Source organism: Corylus avellana, chromosome 9 (assembly GCF_965113065.1).
Source record: "Corylus avellana chromosome 9, dhCorAvel1.hap1.2, whole genome shotgun sequence".
Classification (NCBI taxonomy): Eukaryota; Viridiplantae; Streptophyta; class Magnoliopsida; order Fagales; family Betulaceae; genus Corylus; species Corylus avellana.
In genome coordinates this window covers 2,853,539-2,873,060 of record NC_142498.1, presented here as the reverse complement: position 1 = coordinate 2,873,060, position 19,522 = coordinate 2,853,539, and the positions used below count along the sequence as shown (strand labels likewise).

Below are 19,522 nucleotides of genomic sequence, written 5' to 3'. Positions count from 1 at the left end.
ATTTTTTTTTTTAAGTACTGATTTTTACTAGGGAAAAAATGCTATTTCTCAATCTCCTATCCATTTTCATCCTTTTTTTTTTTAAAACAAAAAAAGCAACCGTTAGTAAAATAACTGTTTCTTTACTATCATATCATCGACAATCTAATAAATAGCATTACTCTGCAAACAAATTGCTTGCGTTTGCCTTGAATCCTATCCACCAATGTTGAGCGATCCGCCATGACGCCATGTCAAACCTCAAAGTAATATATTCACGTAAAGGACCCTCTTGGCATGTTGTTTTTGTTTATACCGCATATTGAAGACAAATGAAGGAAAGAGGGAGACATGAAATAGAATTTCTTCAGGTGATCCTGGAATCAGTACAAAGAGAGAGTTATTATATCCTCTCTATATATAATAAAGACTCGAAAAAGAAATTAATGAAATGAGGGAGAAATTCTAAGAAATAGAGCTCAATGGAATAATTTGACATCTTGACAGAACAAGAGGGCATTAACTACTAAAACCCACCAAAAACTTAACTTTAACACTTCCCTCTCATTCTCTTTCTTTCCATTTTCGTTGGCTTTTCTTTTGGCAAAGAATCACCTCCTCCTCGTCAACCCCACAACAGAACGCTCTTGTTGTGTCACAACAGCTGCCCCATTTGGCTTCTCTTTATCTGTCTCTCAGACCCACCTTCAAAGATCCAATTTTTACATGTGGGTGAACGGTGAAACGTCGAAGGCAGGCTCAAAGATCTGAGAGGACCACCACCACCACGACGCAGATCTCTGCCAATTCCTGTAGCTTTTCTGCATCTGGGTCTTGTTTGATTCGTGATGACTTGGAAATACAGGGCCGGGTTGTTCCTCATAGGTGCTGTTGTTGTTATATGGGTCACCTCTGCAGAAGTCACCCAGGTCAGCTTATTCAACTTTACAAAAAAAAAAAAAAATGTTTATGTATTCTGATTTGCTCATTATGGGTGAAATTTTAGTCATGGCCGTGCGTTTGTATGCCTTAGGTTTATGTTTGATGGATCATAGGGTCTTGTTTTTGTTTTTTGTTTGGAAAAGTTTGTGATTGTTATGTATTTGTATCCATTTGCTGAAAATTGTCCATGGAACTTTTACGAATGAAGGAGAGCAAATAAGGTACTCTATTATCTCTGTATTTAAAATAAGGAATGTTGGGTTTTAGTTTGAACTCAAGGCACCGAGCTACACCAATAACACCTTAGTCCTTTTTTTATGGGAAGTTTAAGAAGGAAGAGAAAGGGGAGAGTGGTTTAATCAAATGAACACAACATTTTATGTAGTTCTAGAATCGTTAGTTCAATCAAGTTTTGCAATTGATTAGGACCAAGGGAACAGATAATTTGCCTTCCTTGATTCTCTTAGTATGCTCATATGGTTTCTTGTGAATCATAGGGCATAAGTGAATAATCCTGGGACTAATTTTGCAAGGAAAGAACTGGCATTCAGTGACATAATCAGGAAGGCAGTTTTAGTGCTGAGAATATGAGTTAAATCAACTCAATTAAAGCTTAATCCCAAGTAAATCAGGATTTTCAACTTATAGGGCTTGGCCACATATATCCTTTTCTGCTATTCTGTCCTACCTAAAATCATATTCTCTGTCACCTCCCTATTTATCTTATCCTTCTTCGCTATATCTACCCATGCCTCCCCTTACCTCTTTTCACTCCTTCAACTTGAATTAAATCACTTTGTGCCTGAAGGATGTGGGCGAGTCCTAAAGTGTTTTAAAATGAACAAATGAGATTGAAGTTCCTATAAAGGTCAAATTGGATCCTTTAGGGCCCGCCCCCCCCCCCCCCCCCCCCCCCCCCCCCCCCACAAAAAAAAAAAAAGTGTGAGAGAGAGAGAGAGAGAGAGAGAGAGAAAGAGAAAAATGGCCATCAAAACAGCTCAGCCATGGGCAGTAGATTCAACTGTTTGAATGTCATATACTTTTTGCAATCCTATGAGAATTTGAGATTCTTTTTGCAGTGGATTCTGTCTTATCGCTTGAAGTGAAATATTTCTGCATATATGCATCACGAGGGTCATGCTTGTTTTAGCAATTTGCAGGGTTCTTATATGACGTGGTGTTTCTTGTTGCATCAATTGTTTACATATTCATTCATGGGTAAAAAGACTATATACTTTGATCACTCAAAATGTTTTAACATAATGTTAGTTCTTTACCTATTGATATAATACTGCTCCATGGCAGCACCCAAACTATCTTCCTGAGCCAGGTTTCAACTGACTGATATCTTATTTACAGGACATATTTACAGACTATAAGCAGCCATTTGCTGTAACATATCTTGGAGCTTCTCTTATGGTAGTCTACCTCCCTATAGCATTCCTAAAGGATTGGTTTTTAAATTTCCTAAAACGCCGCTCTTCTAAAAGCAGTAAAAATGCAGAAAGCATGAATGAGTTTTCTGCTGGTTTTAGTTCGACTCTAAAATACAATGGAGGCCAGAAAAGCTATGAATTGGAACTTCCGGGGACTTTGACCAGAAAAGATAGTGAAGCAGACCTTTCACCTCGTGCAGAAGGAAGGCCATTGGTTGCTAAACATAAAGATGATGCACAGATTCTGAAACAAGAGAGAGAGCTTACAACAAGAGAAGTTGCTATTTATGGATTTTACATTGCCCCAATTTGGTTTATAACTGAGGTAAGGCACTTCCTTGGCTGGTTTCTTCGAAATTATTTCCATTTTGTTTAGTTGAATGGTTGATCATGAATGCCATCCCTAGATCCATTTACACTTTTAGATAAATGTTTAATTCCATCAATTTGCAAGAAAATAAAAAGATTCTCCCTCTACATGTATCTGCATTATTGTCTCTCTTAGAAGTGTGCTTGTACGACAACCAGTGAGTACTCCTAACATATCTAAAGCTTTTCAAATGTCACTAATTTTGGTATATACCTCTATCTTTTCTTTCTTTCTTTTTGTTGTTTGCGTGTGTGTGTGCGTGTGCGTGTGTGTGTGTGTGTGGGGGGGGGGGGGGGGGGGGGGTGTTGGGGGTGTCATGAAAGCCCTCAAAATTTTCTTGATTCAAGTCTATTCTTATGCCCTGCCCTGTCACACAACTGTTACAATAACTATGTCTTTATAGAATTAGTGCTAAGCATTATTCATTGCTCCTTTGGATGTGTTATTCAGTGTTTGTAGATGTGCTTGTGAGGTGGAGGAGAGTTTTTTTTTGTTCTGGCGCTTGTGGCAGTTTTGTCATGCCTTGTGTGTGTTTTGCCGTGCATTAATCTGTTAGGTGCCAAACAGGCTCTTAGGTCAACTGACCCATGTTTTGAGGGTTGTTTCATCTTGTTTAATGTCTCATAAGGTTCTCAAGGAGAAGAGTGTAGTGTGGGTTTATTTAGTCCAAAACATGTGTATCATGGCATTGACCCAAATCACGCATCCTTGCTTTGTGCGAGGACATGGCGAGGAGGTGAGTGCCTCTAAGTTTACCAACCTACCCACCATTGGACTGTGAGGAGGGCAGGTGAAGGGGAACTTGAAATATGTCCCTCTAATGTGTATATGTATTCGGATTTTACATGAATAATGTGTACATTCTCTTGTTACCTTAAGAGTTTTTTGGTGGAAATTTGTTTATTTGCTATCATGGTGATATAAAGGGTTTAAATTTAGGTTGAAGGACCCAAAAATACTTCTTATTGATGCTCTTTTTACTTACAGTATCTATCAAATGCTGCACTGGCACGTACAAGTGTTGCAAGTACAACAGTATTATCCTCTACTTCAGGACTTTTTACTCTTTTCATTGGTGCATTCCTGGGCCAAGATTCTTTAAACGCTGCAAAAATAGTTGCTGTCTTTGTCAGCATGGCTGGTGTTGCCATGACGACTCTGGGAAAAACTTGGGCCACAGATGAGTCACAAATGAATGCTTCTGCGTAAGTCCTTACTCCATCTTTGTCATCAAATCATATCTAATCTTGACTTTTGTTATATTTAGGACTTATCTCAGTGATAGGTGAAGTAAAGGGATTTATTGATTGTGTTTGATGTAAAAATTACTGTAAGGATTGGGGTGTCTTGTATACTCCCTGTGTACATGGGTTGCGCCCCTCTGCACGTTGTTTGAATATACATTATTTATCAAAAAAAAAAAAAAATTACTGTAAGGATTGTGATGTTACTATCATATGTTGTCAAATTCAGGGAAGCTGCATGTTTGCAATTGGCAAAGCTTTATTCTATGTGCTGTATGTGGGTGTGGGCTGTAGGGGTCAAAGGTTTAGCTATGCTGCGTGTCAAAATGCAGCTTAACTTCTTTTTTGTTTCATTGAAAGATAGGCTCTACGCCCCTTTACTATAAGATGAAAATTGATAGTTATCCTTTACTTTCTAAAGCTCCCTTTATTCATGCTGAAAACTTCTAGTGGAGCTTAGTTGCTGTGCCCTGAAGATTTTAACATTCTACCTTAAGAATTTGATAGACAATAGCCGAAGCTATTAAGTGAATGGATGCATTTATGTAGACCTGCTGGTTTTACATTTCAGTATATATATTGTTAGGCATATTTATGCTCTATCAGTGTGCTTTTGTAATGCATGTTTTGGGTGTTGACAGTTGATATTTGTTTTTGGCAGTGGGAAACGGTCTCTTTCTGGGGATCTTTTTGGCCTTCTCTCAGCTGTGTCATATGGTTTATTTACAGGTTCAGGATTGTGTCTGTTACTCTGTTTAGTATTCATTCTAGATTTATATTGACATACATTAGTGTAACATTCTATTTACTATCAATGCTGTAGTGCTTCTTAAAAAGTTTGCGGGTGAAGAAGGAGGAAGGGTTGACGTTCAGAAGTTGTTTGGATATATCGGATTATTTACACTTGTAGCATTGTGGTGGCTTGGTAAGAGTTCTTGATTAGCTATAATTTTATTAACCAGCCACCAAATGTATTTATAAGGTTCTTTATTTGCTCTTCCCCCCTTTTTTTTTTATTTAATTTTTATTTTTTTAACTTTCTATAGTCCAAATAGTAGCAATGTAGCATGTAGTGACAGAGTCAGCCATATTATTAAAAGCTTGTTGTAAGAATGGGTTTCGCTCTAGCGCCATAATAATATTCCAAAGCTATTCCATGTTCTCCATTATAGTAATTCACTATTCTTAACAAGAGGCCTGGAGGCTTCTTGGCTCATCATGCCCTTGCTCTGGGTTTACGTAGGGCTACATTGATCTTTTCTTGAGTACCCTGGAGAATTTTTCTTTATTTTTACTTTTTCCCAAAACTATTAAGGATGAGTGGATGCTAATAATGGACTTCACTTTTCCTTGCGATGTTTATTTTCAGTAACCAATTATGATAATTTTGTAAAAATGGTGACTTCAGTAGTAGAAAATTTAACAAAAAACTATGAGAAGAAATATTACTGGATGGTCGAGTATTCTATGAATGGTTGATATGGCCAAATAACTAAACAATGGACTGTTCATATCTCCTCATTGCATGTTAGCTGATGGAGGAAGCAGCTTAAGCAGCTTGACCTTTTGGAGACATGTAATAGTCCAGGTCTTCAAACCCAACCCTTCACGTTTAGAAACATCTTTGAAACCCTTACTTTAACCCTTCACGTTTTCTTACCTCCTTCAGAAACTGACAGCAAAAATCTAAGGGCTGTAGAAAAGTTCAGGTTCAATGCCCAGCTTTGATGGAATATATCTGAACCTATAGACTCTTAAGGCATTATATTCCAATTGTGTACTCTTTTCCTTTTTTTCTTCATGTCTAACTTGGTGTCTGAAAAGTATGCTTAGATCTCTCTCTCTCTCTCTCTCTCTTTTTTCCCTTTTCTGTGGTGTCTTTCATGTGGTAAGCAGTGTATAGTATTGCTTATTTAAATGAATCTGTTCTTTTGATTCTTCTTTCAGTTTGGCCATTGACAGCCTTGGGAATTGAACCCAAGTTCACAATTCCTCATTCTGCTAAGCTGGACGAAGTTGTTATTGCCAATGGCTTTGTTGGAAGTGTCCTCTCTGACTACTTTTGGTACATAAAAACTACCGTTTATAACTCGGTGAGCGTGAGCTCACATTTTCTCATTCTCTTTATGCTACAATCTCTCATTTCTCCGTAGGGCACTGTGTGTTGTATGGACGACTCCATTGGTGGCCACCTTGGGCATGTCACTCACCATTCCTCTTGCTATGATGGCTGACATGGTGATCCATGGTCGTCACTATTCAGCAATTTACATTCTTGGTTCCCTTCAGGTAATGAAGATGCATATGACTTTAATTTTCTTTGACTTTGTTGTAAAAATTAGCATCTGTTGTATCTTGGTTAATCCATTTTTGGAAGGCATCTAGTATTCTTTTATCATATATTGGATGAATTAGGTGGGAAATGCAGTTGTTGGGTGGTAGGGCACTTACAAGCCACGGTAGAAAGATAAGGCTGTTTATGATTGCGATAAAAAAAAAAAAAAAAAAAAAAAAAAAAGTGTCATACATTTTCTTTGGTTCCTATTATATACATATTATCTTTTGAGTTGGGGAAAAGAGATATGGTGCAAGTCTAGCCATCAAAAAGATCCTAGTCACCCTTTGGATGCTGCTGAATGTGATTCCAATTTCCAATCCATTTTTACTTCAGTTTGAGAGGCAGCTAGTACTCAGCCACAACCCAGAGGGGGAGGTCTTGAAAATCTTTATAGGTCATGTCCAGTGGCCATCATCTCTAGTTTGCTCTCAAATGTCCTGTTGAATTTCTGATGGGCATCGGCCGAATTGTATTTTACATTGGAGATAATATTAGTTCATTTCATTGCTAATTTATTTTGGTAATTATGACCAGATCTCTGTACTACACAACCGGCTCTCATATTCTGTTGCTATTCGAAATACGATGTATTGATTCGAATTTCTGAGGCTGGCTGTATATCTGAAATGGTTTATTGCAGGTATTTGCAGGTTTTGTAATAGCTAACCTTTCAGACTGGTTCACAAAGAAGTTGGGATTGTAGCATTTTGTTATATTCTTGTAGCTTAATCTGGAAAATTTCATTTCTTTCTCGGGGCCATTCCCTCTTCAACTATTTTCATTGGATGCCGTATTCCCAATGGATTGCGCCAAAAGTTTGATTCCAGTACGCATCATTGGCGTCTCGAAAGATCAAAGTGATGAATTTAATTGTTCTATAGTTGATTGTGTAAAAACTGTAAATGAAGGTTTTTCTTTATGTCTGATTCTGAGTGTTGAGCCCCAAGTGTAATAAGTTCTTTTTTCTTTGTTAGGTCATGAGAATATATTTCACATATTTTTGTCAATGTTTCTGTGAATGTTTTCAATCAACAATGTATTTCCCTTCCGGACAATATTTTCACTTGATTACCTTCATAAAGATTGATATTTGCATGCTTCAGTTGAATTCTTGGGGTCTTATTTATTTATTCCTTTTTTCTTTTTGAAATTCATATAAGACCCAAATTCACAGGCTTAACTGCTCCAACATTCAACATGACAAGCATCAGATAACAACAGTGGCTGTATATAGCAATTGCAACTTCATCTCAGGAAAACTTGGCAATAGTATGAGAACTTGACAGAATGATAATTATAACAAATTAGCATGCATAAAAGCGATACTGCCCTACCAATTAGACAAATTCATAATTAAACTGCAACATTTAACATGACTAAAAGCATAAAAAATAACAATTGCCTTTACTTTAGGTTGTTGCAGTTTTTGCTACAATTACCTTATAAATTGACATCAAGTTCTTTACAAATTGATGTGTTAGTTCATGTGACACTTATACATCAGTCACTTAATAATTAAATTTAATTTTGAATTGCAGGTACTTGAACTACCATGCTAGTTTGTTCCATGTATTACTTATGACATCATTCACTAAGTAATTAAATTTGATTATGAGGACAGCCGTGACACACAAGTTTGAAAGGTGTTATAGTAAAAGTTGTAATACTCAAACATTTTCCTTTATTTCATTTTGTATTTTTTTAAAAATAATTACTGTCCATCCTCAGTTCTTATGCATCAACAATCTATATACGTTCTTTTTTTTTTTTTTTTGACATGTCCACACAAGAGGGGGGAATTCGAACTAGTGACATACGCTTCATTAGGCGTGGTTCTAGCCAATTGAGTTACTTCTTGAGGACAACTATCTATATACTTCTTAGATAGTCAAATAGGCTAGTAATTTTTTATACGACCCGCAAATTCGACATAAACTCAATATGAAATTAGCGAGTTAGAATTGAATAGTCTGAATCATTTAATTAAATGGGTTGAGTTAGAGTTAACATATATAGTCTTATATTTATGCATCAACAAGCAGCACTTAGGGTTAATAACTTTTTAAACAACCAGCTATTTCAACATCAATCAAACACAAAATTAGATCGAAAAGTTTTACCATTTATATATACATATTTAATTCAATATATATATATATATATAGATATATAGATATTTGTGTGAATAAGCGGTGTTTGATTCAGTTGATTCGAGCGTCTGTGACTTGTGATTGCGCGACCAAAGGAGCACTTACAGGTCCGCAGCACGGGATCACACAACGTACTGGAATCTGAGAACACGAAGAAGAGCCCCGATTCGCTCTCTCTGGCTCTCAATTCCGAAGCTTTTCCCAAATCCTTGCTCTTCCGGCAGCGGCCATGAGATCCAAACCGATTATTCTCGTGCTTTTGGTACATTTATGCCTCTCCTTTCTCTATTCGTCTCTCGCCACCTCACCAGGGTAGGTTTTCCCCATCTATGTTTCTCTTTTTCCATATTTTTCTCATTTTAAAACTAAATTATTAAATCTTTGGAGGAAAATGAATTTTGGTAGCTTGAATTTGATTTCTTTGCCGTTTATTTAAGTTGCTTATATTCTTTCTTGGTCAGGTCCAGTGACGGTTTCACCATCAATGGCCGGGTGAAGATTCCAAGTATGTTTTGTTTTCCTTGTCCCATATTTCGTTCTCTTCTTTCTTTTTGATTAACTGCAGCTTAGAAAGTCGAACTAATTTTCATCGGAATTGTTAATAGGATTAATAGAGTGCTCTCTAAGGACAGGACATCAATTTAAGTGAATTTTTAATAGGATTAATAAAGCATGCTCTAAGGATGGAGATCAAACATAATAGAATTTGTTGGGAGGAATTTTGCCAACCCAGTTGGGAGGCAAACTTTTCCTCTCACTATTATATCATCATGTAAGAAGCGCGAGTGTCATTTAGTTATTGAGATGGTTGGTATGAGACCAGAACATAGAAAACGTGATTTAGAAAGAATCTGTTCCATTGCAATATAAGAACATGAATCAAATCTACTACTAGTTTTTTGTTGGCCTCTCATTCATGCCTCATGTGAAATGAAGCTTAGCTTTCTGCCTCATTTCATTTTAAGATTACGAAGAAGATCATAAAAGCGCTTGGACATTGGGCTCAAGTGGTGGGATGGGGTTGTGGACCTTTAGTAGATCTTTGGTTCAAATCTTACTGGCAAAAAAAGTTTGAGGTAAGAGTAATTTGTAGAAACTGCTTGTGGTAAAAGTTCTTCACCAAAAAAGAAGTATAGCCTGGGGCTGGGAAAATTTCACCCGGCCCGCCTAACCTAAAGGGTACTGACCGCTGGTGGTCGGTTATTGACCAACAGCGGCTTGGCATCAGTAGGAAAATCTACCTTCCGTTGGGGGTTGGTTTTAGGGGTCAAAAATCTGGCCTATACCAACCCGACCAAACCCTTTGACAAGCCAAAGCAAAAGAAGACAATGCTAACAACAAATCACTAAAGGGCAGGTTGGACAAGTCCATCGTCCCCCTCCTCAACACCCTCAACTACCACCCCTTTTACTTAACTGGCTCATGCTTTGTTTGTATCTAGATTATCTCCCAACTTAAACACACAAATCTTCCCAAGAAAAAAGTTAGGGGAGGGATGTTTCTCTTCATCTCTCATGACTTGGCCGATCTCGACTCGTCCTCTTCCTCCTCTTCCCCTTTGAGTTGACTCACCACCAACCTCCTTTGAAGTCGATTTCAGGTTCAAGCTGCTCATTTTAGCCCTTTCCTTGAATGTTTTGAATGTCTAGATTATGATGAGACAACACATAATATATCCCATTTTGTAGAGTTAATGTCGCAGTATCAAGGACATGAACAAGCTCAAAAAAAATGTTCTTGCACAAAGCTATCTTTGTTGATAAATCTTAAAATTATAGTCATTTACTCCTCCATTGACTCATCACAAGCTTCATCAACATTTTATGCAAAACTTTGCATCATCAATTTTTTTGTGAATTGCCTTCTTCACTTCGGTTGAAAAAACATGTAATTTTTTTAATTTTTTTTTTTGTATCCTTGGTGATATGTAAGAGGCAGTTTTTGGAGGTTTAGTTATCACTCCACCAACATTTTCATTGTATGAAACCACAATCCAATATCTTAAAAGAAAATTTCCACGATTGCTTGAATCTACACTTCATTCCGACCTCTAAAAGCAACTCCTTGAAATTTCAGCTTTCAAACAATATCAATTGAGGCCTTCAACTATAGTCAATTGTTTGCAATTTGTTCAAAAGTGAAATTGTCAAACACCTTTTGTACATGTTGAGATTGGTTCAACACGTCCTCACGTGACCTCTCAACAATTTTTGTGAAGTGAATTAGGATCTTTCCCTATATATTAAGAAAAACACAATTTTTTCATCCTTAAATTTCTTCTAGTAATTGAATCCATCAATAGTGAATGCACGTTGCAAAGGATTTGTAAATGGATTACTAAAGAGAAAGTATGGCAGACAAAAGGCTGAGTCTTTATCATGCGGATATTCTAGCCATGAAGAAAATAGCTTTAACCACAAAGGTTGAAAGCTACGAAGATGATGTACTGGTCCAGATCTTGGGTATTTTGAGAGAGTAGGTTGGTATGGACCAGCTTTAATGTTAACTTGTTGAATTTCATTCTATTGATTAACATCAATGACATCATAATCCCATAGTTGGGGATGATATCCGGAATCACGCTCCAATGAACTAATATCAATTTTATTGGCGTCAACCTTTTGAGATTTTGTATGAGGATTTTTATAAATTTTGTAGGAGGATTTCGCCTATCACCAATGCAACTCTTCAATCATGGATGTTGAGATCTCAATGGAGATATTGTTATTAGATTTTTGTTTTGTTTTTTTTTTTTTTTTTTTGGGTATTCCTTGATTTAGATTTTGGACCACAAGTTGGCTTTTGGTGCTCAAACAATGCACTAAACTTTTATGGTTTTATATGTGTATTGCTTTGCATATTTTGTTTCCCTCACTCTGCTTTTTTTTTTCCTACCCTTCTTAAGTCTTCATTGATATTGTTTATGAATTAATTTGGCAGGTATGGATGTAAAAGGTTTTGGTCTTCCTGGAAAATTATCAAATGTCAAAGTTATACTTAATGGTGGCCAGAGGGTTACTTTTCTGAGAGCTGATGGATTTTTCTCGTTGTATCCTATTTTTCGACTTTGAAATGCGTTATTCTGTTAAACTTGATTCAGGATACTTTACACATTAAAATTCCTCTCGCACAACCTCACTCTTTATCTTTTTTGCTTTGTTATAGATCTGTGTTTTTGTTTTGTATTTCCAAACTAGTTGCGATTTATTCCTTTTGAATCATACTTTAAGCACTATGTGATTCCTTAATATGTATGCTTAAAGCCATGACGTGCCAGCAGGAACTCATCTAATTGAAGTGGATGCTTTAGGCTACTTCTTTTCTCCGGTGGGAGTTACTATCCACAGTTTTCTATCAATTTTGTTTATCATTAATCACCAATAAGATTTCTTACGATTGCATTCTGTGTTTAGGTCCGAGTTGATGTCAGTGCCAGATATCCTGGTAAGGTTCAGGCAGCATTGACAGAGAACAGGAGGAGCCTGATTGAGTTGGTTTTAGAACCGTTGAGAGAGGAACAGTACTATGAGGTTCATTTAGACTTACTTTTTCCTATTTCTTCTTCTTACTTTGTTTTGTTTGGAGTTATTATCAGTTATTTGTCTCAATTCTGTTTTCTGCTTTTACAGATAAGGGAACCCTTCTCCGTTATGTCTCTTGTGAAAAGCCCAATGGGTCTGATGATGGGATTTATGCTGGTTGTTGTGTTTCTCATGCCCAAACTAATGGAGAACATGGGTAAATTGCTCTGTTCATAATGTTTTGTGTAGATTTACCTTTGTTGGCTTGGCTCATGGCTCATGTATATCGTAGGAGTAATGTTATTAAGTAAACTGTTATACGACTGTCATAAAATTGAGATGATATAACAGTGAAAATCAGCCTCTAGATCAGTAATGGCTTGTAAAAAGAAAAATCAAGGGCTAATTTTCATTGTCATGTCTTCTTAGTCGTATAATAGTCGTAGAGCACTCTACTAAATAGTTGGTTCTCATAACATAGACAAGCCTAATGTTTCATGAGAGCTTCTCAATGCTAATAGGTTTTTATTTTTATTTTTTATTTTTTCTGGTTCCTGTTCTCTTACTGACCATATCCATTTGTTGGGCTTTTGGGGCAGATCCTGAGGAAATGAAGCGAGCACAAGAAGAAATGAGGAGCCAAGGGGTTCCCTCTCTGGCAAACTTGTTACCTGGTGGTGCCGGCAGGAGTAGTTAAAGGGATTAGTTTGAAAATTTGTGAACATGTTTTCCCTTCTCAGTTCAAAAGCCTATATATTATTAAACATCGAGGTTGGAGCCCTGGAGGTCTTTGTTCTATCCAGCAAATAGGTCCTGAAACATTTATCTGAACCTACTCTCTCAAATTATACTTCTTTTCTGGAAGGTATTAGTGGTTACCTTGGTGGCTTGAAATATAGGTGGGAAACTATTCTTAAAGATAAACGTTATTCTACATTCTCCCAACATACTTAGCTGATGTGACAATGCTCAATCCACTCTTGATTTTTTTTTATTTTTTATTTTTTTTTCAATTAATATTAATCTAAGGGTGGATTGAATATACCACATCAGTGGAGTATGCTGGAAGAATGCAAAATAACATTTAACTTCTTAGGTGGTTCGTGCATGGGGGTGGCCCGTTTCGGGTGGTTGCCGGTTGGACCCCCCTTTCCTTTTTTCTTTTTCTTTTTTTTTAAAAAAATTATTTTTTTAGTTTTTTATTTTATTAATTTGTTTATTTCAGTTTTTTTTTTTTTTTTTTTTAAAAAAAAAGGTGGCATTTTTGGCACTTAGGTAGTTTGATGGGCTACTTTAGAACTTTTTAAACATTGTGGGACTCTTTTAAAAATGATTGTTAGTTGAGGGGCTTTTTTATATTTTTTTTCCTTGGTTATTAGATATAAATGACTTATCACATGAATATGAAATTATAAGACTTAAAAGAAAGAAAAAGTGTTGAGAAAAATGGGTAGCTATAAAGAGTAATTTATAGTGGAATGTGATGTGAAAAAAATTTGGACGTTGAAAAGTCATTGACATTATAATTCTATCTGTTATGCACAAGCCACAATGCAAACAATTGAAGTTTTATGTATTTTGAAAACTTTTCATACTTTTCTAATTCAAATGGACGTTGGAGAAAACAATTATGCACGTTGGAAAAATTTATGCACGCTGGACTTTCATAAAAGTAAAAATTGGACCTTTTTAAAAAATAAATGGTGGACTTTCCAAAAATTTATGGATGTTGAGATTTTCCATGAATATGGATAATGACTTTCACTCAGATATTATTATTACCATAATTAGGGGCCTCAATTAGATACTATTTATTAACTTTTTACCATATAAGAACCTTAAAATATTTTAAGAAAATTTTACAAAATTCTCTTAAACTTCTATGCGTTTTGATATTATCCCCTAATGTTAAAAAACTCTCAATAAGTATGGGTGTTAACCCAGTCCTAGTTCTTGATTATTGGCCAAAATTGGGGTACCCCGATTATTGGTTTTGGGAACCGGAATTGGGTAACTGACCGGTTCTGGTTTGTACCCGGTTATCTAGACCGGGTAACTGATTTTTTAAAAAATTTGTATTTTTGGCTTATTTTAGATATTGGGCCTAAAATAAGCCCAGTTTTTGTACATAGTTGGCCCATTTTTAAAAAAAATATTAGCTTTTTTGTCCTACTAAATTAGGCTTTATTGTGATTGTTCCAAATAATTTTTTTTAAAAAAAAACCCATAAAAAATCCCAAAAATCCTAAAAAAATCAATGTTTTTGACTATATTGGGCCTTAAAAATAAAAATCCAATTTTTTAAAATGCCGTAAAGAACAAGTATTTAAATAAACTACCAACCAAAAGAAATACTTATTTACAATAAAAATAGTTCATAAACATATTACAAAGACACTGAAACCTAAACTAAAAACTAAACTAAACACTAAAAAGTAAAAATAAAAGCAAAAAAAAAAAAAAATTAATATATGAGCCCAGTTATCTGATTATAACCGGGTGCCAAAAACCGGAACCGGAACCGGGGTCCCCAGTTTTTGTTTTTTTCCAACCAGAACCGGAATCGGTTTTCTGGTTCCAATCTTAGTTTCCCAGTATTTTTTGACATTCCTAAATTGAAGGTATCAAACTTTCAATTTTTTGCAATGCCCCCCTCCGTTAGGATTTTTTCCATTAAATTTTGTCAAAATTTACAAAATAACCATGTATTTTTTATTATAAAAAATAAAATAAAATTTGCAAAGATTCATGTGTTAGGATTTAACGGAATTTGCAAAATACCTACGTTTGAATTTTCGCAATTTTTTAGAAACAAATTTAAAACAATGGTATTTTGAAAAATTTGACAATATTTAACGAAATATTCAAATGGAGGGGGGACATTCCAAAAAATTAAAAGTTCGATACCCTAAATTGAGAGTTTTTTAATATTACGGGGATAATTTCAAAACGTGTGTAAGTTTATGAAGATTTTGTGAAGTTTTCACGAATATTTCTTTAGGAAGAATCTCTATTATACAGTTATTAATTGGAGCCTTAATTCGATACTATTTATTAACTTTTTACCACATTATAGCCTTAAAATATTTTTTAGAAATAACCTCTATTATACAATTACCAGATTTTTTTTTTTTTTTTTTTTTTTGAACATGTATACAATTACTAGTTGAGCCTTAATTATATACTATTTATTAACGTTTTACCATATTAGAGCCTTTAAATATTTTTTAGAAATAATTTTTATTGTACAATTATTAATTGAGAACTTAACTAGATAATATTTATTAAATTTTTACCATATTAGAGCCTTCAAATAATATTTTTTTGTAATTATTTATTGTATAATTATTAGTTGGGAGCTTTATTTGGGGGCCCAGGCCACTACGTAAGTTGCCTAGGACTTGAAGTATATATATGGCAATATGCATGGCTATATTGATAGGTAACTGCAATTAATGATTTCTCATTTAATTGTCTTAAATTTATTTACTTCATGAGAAATATTATCCTATGGTTTAGAGCCTGTTTGGAATTGCGGTGAAAAATAGAGCTTTTGAATATAGTGTACTTGAAGCGGTGACTGTCTATTGCTTTCTAATAATATGCCATGCCAACCATTGTGAATTTGAATGACACTACACTTTGGCAGGATTCTTTTGGGCTTTAGCCTTTAACACAAAGATGGCTAAATGATACAAATTGAAGGGTCCCAAAAGAGAGACAGCAAAACCTAGTCTCTATAGATGATGAATGAATGCATTTCATTAATTACTAGAAACAATGAAGGATAGAAAAACTTAATTGTCCACAAGAAATTTATATAGAAAAAGCACCTTGGTATTTAAGGAAGAAATTGAATATTTAAATGAGACGGAGATGGAAATTAGAATATGGTAGTATGTTGAATGAACAACCATAACAATATAAATGAAAAGATTAATGAAGCTAGGGTAATGGAAATAATGTTGGTGGAAATGGGCCAGGCTCCAATTACAAGAAACTAAAGAACACAACCAAAGTGGACCCTAATACGTTGTCAATGATTTTACAAATGAAAGCTCACCTTTTTATATACTAATAAAATGGCCCATAACAAATCTAACAGACTTTCCTCCCAAGTGAGCCCAACTAAGCCCAAATGCCAGCTCATTTGTTAGACCTGTTTTATACATAGAAAGACTTCCGAGACTCTGGGGGTGTTTGTTAAACCCCTTCACATTCCCCCACACTATTCACTTCATTTTTTTCTCAAAAAAATATTATTACTTTTATATCAAATCACTTACTTTTTATATCTAATCATTTACTTTTTATTACTATTCAAATAAAAAAATCACTACAAAACAAAATTTTTTACTTCTCAATACCACTTTTTCATTTTTCTATACCAATCATTATTATTATTTTTTTAATTCATTTTTCTATGAACAGTACCGTGTAAAATGCACAATGCCAGAGTGTTTAACAAACACCCCCTCTATTTCTCAGAGACAAATTCGTGGCCTTTTGATCCCAACAATATGGCTTCCAAGACGCGTACGCTAGCTTCTCAAGGTCATAAATACTCGGTGATGGCGGGTGACTTTTAAAGTCTTTTTATTCTTTGCTCTATAAGAATTGGGAAATTGTCCAACTTCGAGTCCCATCTTCCAACAATGAGACAAAAATTGAAATCTAACACAGATGCAAGCCTCTCCCAAGAACACTTTTTTTTTGGATATGTCTTTGTTGACGAACGTGGGGCGTGCACTTAAAAATCAAAGCCAAAATCTTGAAATACAAGTGGTTGAGGCAAAATCACTTGAATTTTGTTTATCTGACTTGCGGTGCAAAGGATGGCTACCCGGGGTAGCTGAACTTGATAATCTTGCCGTGGTAAAGCTGCTTAAAAGCAAGATCATGCTATACAAACCAAGCAAAAAAGAATTAAAAGACATTATTCCTTTTGGCTTGGTTTGTATGGCATGATCTTTCTTTTAAGCAGCTTTACCACGGCAAGATTATCAAGTTCAGCTACCTCGGGCAGCCATCCTTTGCACCGCAAGTCAGATAAACAAAATTCAAGTGATTTTGCCTCAACCACTTGTATTTCAAAATTTTGGCTTTGATTTTTGAGTGCACGCCCCACGTTCGTCAACTAGGACATATCCCAAAAAAGTGTTCTTGGGAGAGGCATCTGTGTTAGATTTCAATTTTTATCTCATTGTTGGAGGAATCGACCTTTCAAATTTAACTTTAGACTCACGTGCTGCAAAAAACAAAAAAAAAAAAAAACATAAGTACATATCTTAGATTATGAAGAAATAGGGAATAAAGGCAAAAACTAATGATCAGCTCAAAGAAATCAGTCAAACTTGCAGATACAACACATACGAGCTATCATCTGATAAGGGAAATATATATAAAAATCATTTCACTAATTCTATCTATGTTCAAATGAATATTTTCAATTCCATATCTAGAAAACAAAGCCTTATATCATGCAATCAAGCAAAACATAAAAATCACATATTTCTTTCAACAGTTGTAAAAATATTGACATTCAATAAGCAATAAATCTCATGGGTCATTAAAATTCATTTTCACATTAATGCTAACATCATGAGAAATTCACTGAACTTAAATTACGACAAAAAAAAAAAAAAAAAAAAACAGATCTCAAACAAAAGGATAGAGAAAGCCAACAAAACCAAGTAGGAATCAACGAATCACTCAGACGTCCTAGTTCTCATCAAAAATCTTGTCATCGTTCTGTGCGGCGAGGAATCACCATGCTTACTCAACGCCGTATCCTCTCTTTCCCTACCCTACAAAGCCCCATCTCCTTGCTCATATTTCTACCTTTGTATCTTCATTTGATTTCGGGGTTAGTATTTCTATTTCATTCTGTTTTTATTTTTGTTTGGAACAGTGCGAGTGCTAGATCTACCTCTCCTGATGGTCAAAACTAATTTCTCTTTCTTTTGATTTTTTGGCTTTTAAGGGCTGAGAATGATAAAGACAATTACACTTATATCTCGCTTGCCTCGCAAACCTCACACCGAAGGGCTTCCACAGCACAAGCCGCTTCCGCCTAAGCGACAGCCCCCGTGACGCGCCACCACGTAGGGGTGTAAACGAGCTGAACTTGACCGAGCTTTGGCTGTCCAGGCTCGGCTCGTTTATTTTTGGCTCAGGCTCGAGCCGAGCCTAAAACATGTTGCTCGAGCTCGGCTCGATATGGTTGGAACCCTGTTCGAGCTCGAGCTCGACTATTATTTTTTGTAATTTAAAAAAAAAAAACAACAACAACAACAAAAAATCCAGAATCCAGAATGTCTCAAAAGTCACAAATCCAAAATCAAATCATTGCATGTAAAATTAAAATTAGAAAATCCTATCATGGCATGTAAAATCCAAACATTAATTTTTGGATTGCTGTAAAATTAAACTAAAAAAATCCAACCGGCAAGGAGAGACGGAGACCGGCCACAGAGACAGAGAGACAAATACCGGCGACGATCCAGACAGTGACGATCCAGACAGTGACGATCCAGACGGTGACGATCCAGAGAGGACGAGCGCGGGCACAGCGACGAAGACATTAAACAGAGACAAAGACGTCGAGCGCGAGGAGAGACGGTGAAGGAGACCGACGACCTGTGAGGAAGGCGGCAGAGACAGACGGGCGACTTGTGAGGACTGGAAGGCGGCAGAGACAGTGAGACACGAGCGTTTGTGTTAGGTTTAGGGTTGTATGAAAATGAAAATGAAATGAAAGTGATGAATTTATACCCTTAGGGCCTTAACAAAACTATGTCGTTTTTGTTGTTTGTGTAAATAAAAATTGGTAAAAACAAATAGTTTTAAAAATTACTTAGAAATTAGAGAAAAAGTTTTTTTTTTAAAAAAAGAATTAAAAAATTGTATTATATATGTATTATATATGTATCATTATAATTTATATGAAGTTATAATTTTATAACATAAATTTGTATTGTTAATCCAATGTCAATTATTTAATTTGATATTATACAAATCTCATTATCATTATGCATGAATAATATTATTAAGTATTTGAATTATCATTGAGTCACATGATTAAGTATTGCTCTCATACATTTATATTATTTAATCTGCATATATGTATAATTATAATTTATAACATGTATAGACTTATAAGTTATAAATGTTTAACATACATTACAACTAACTCTCTATGTACTTAATTATTGTATTAGTATGCTTGTATACTTACGAGTCTGTATCATTATCTAATTTATATAGGTAATGGGTCAATGTTAATTGTTATAACTTATATACTTATATTATATGTTCTCACTTCTCATTATCACGATTCATGATATATGATTTAAATTCAAATTGTTAAGTTTTTACTTACTGTAAATTGTAATTGTAATGTATAAATTATAAGAAACACATTAGTTACTTAATTATTAATCATTTAATCTAATAGTAATACTCAAACTCTAACTAATAAATTCATAATGATCTAATGGTCATACACTCATACTTAAATTTTATGATCATATTATCTCACA

At 35.0% G+C, this 19,522-nt stretch overlaps 2 protein-coding genes across 3 annotated transcripts; both read left to right on the top strand.

Annotated features, from left to right (window-relative positions):
• Positions 1-425: 425 nt before the first annotated feature.
• LOC132190382 (EamA-like transporter family) lies at positions 426-7,411 on the top strand. Of its 2 annotated transcripts, none has more exons than XM_059605358.2 (8): positions 426-908; positions 2,281-2,682; positions 3,715-3,932; positions 4,633-4,700; positions 4,795-4,896; positions 5,919-6,036; positions 6,125-6,260; positions 6,950-7,411. In XM_059605358.2, exons 1-8 carry the CDS (start codon positions 828-830, stop codon positions 7,010-7,012), a joined length of 1,188 nt encoding a protein of 395 aa, XP_059461341.2. In that variant the 5' UTR covers positions 426-827; the 3' UTR covers positions 7,013-7,411. The 2 variants fall into 2 exon arrangements, with proteins under 2 accessions (XP_059461341.2, XP_059461342.2); XM_059605359.2 differs by lacking the exon at positions 426-908 and having other exon boundaries at positions 2,281-2,340; positions 2,426-2,682.
• Positions 7,412-8,504: 1,093 nt separating this feature from the next.
• LOC132190569 (ER membrane protein complex subunit 7 homolog) lies at positions 8,505-12,859 on the top strand. Its single transcript, XM_059605602.2, has 7 exons — positions 8,505-8,771; positions 8,921-8,964; positions 11,401-11,509; positions 11,724-11,787; positions 11,874-11,990; positions 12,090-12,198; positions 12,581-12,859. Exons 1-7 carry the CDS (start codon positions 8,689-8,691, stop codon positions 12,676-12,678), a joined length of 624 nt encoding a protein of 207 aa, XP_059461585.1. The 5' UTR covers positions 8,505-8,688; the 3' UTR covers positions 12,679-12,859.
• Positions 12,860-19,522: the final 6,663 nt, after the last annotated feature.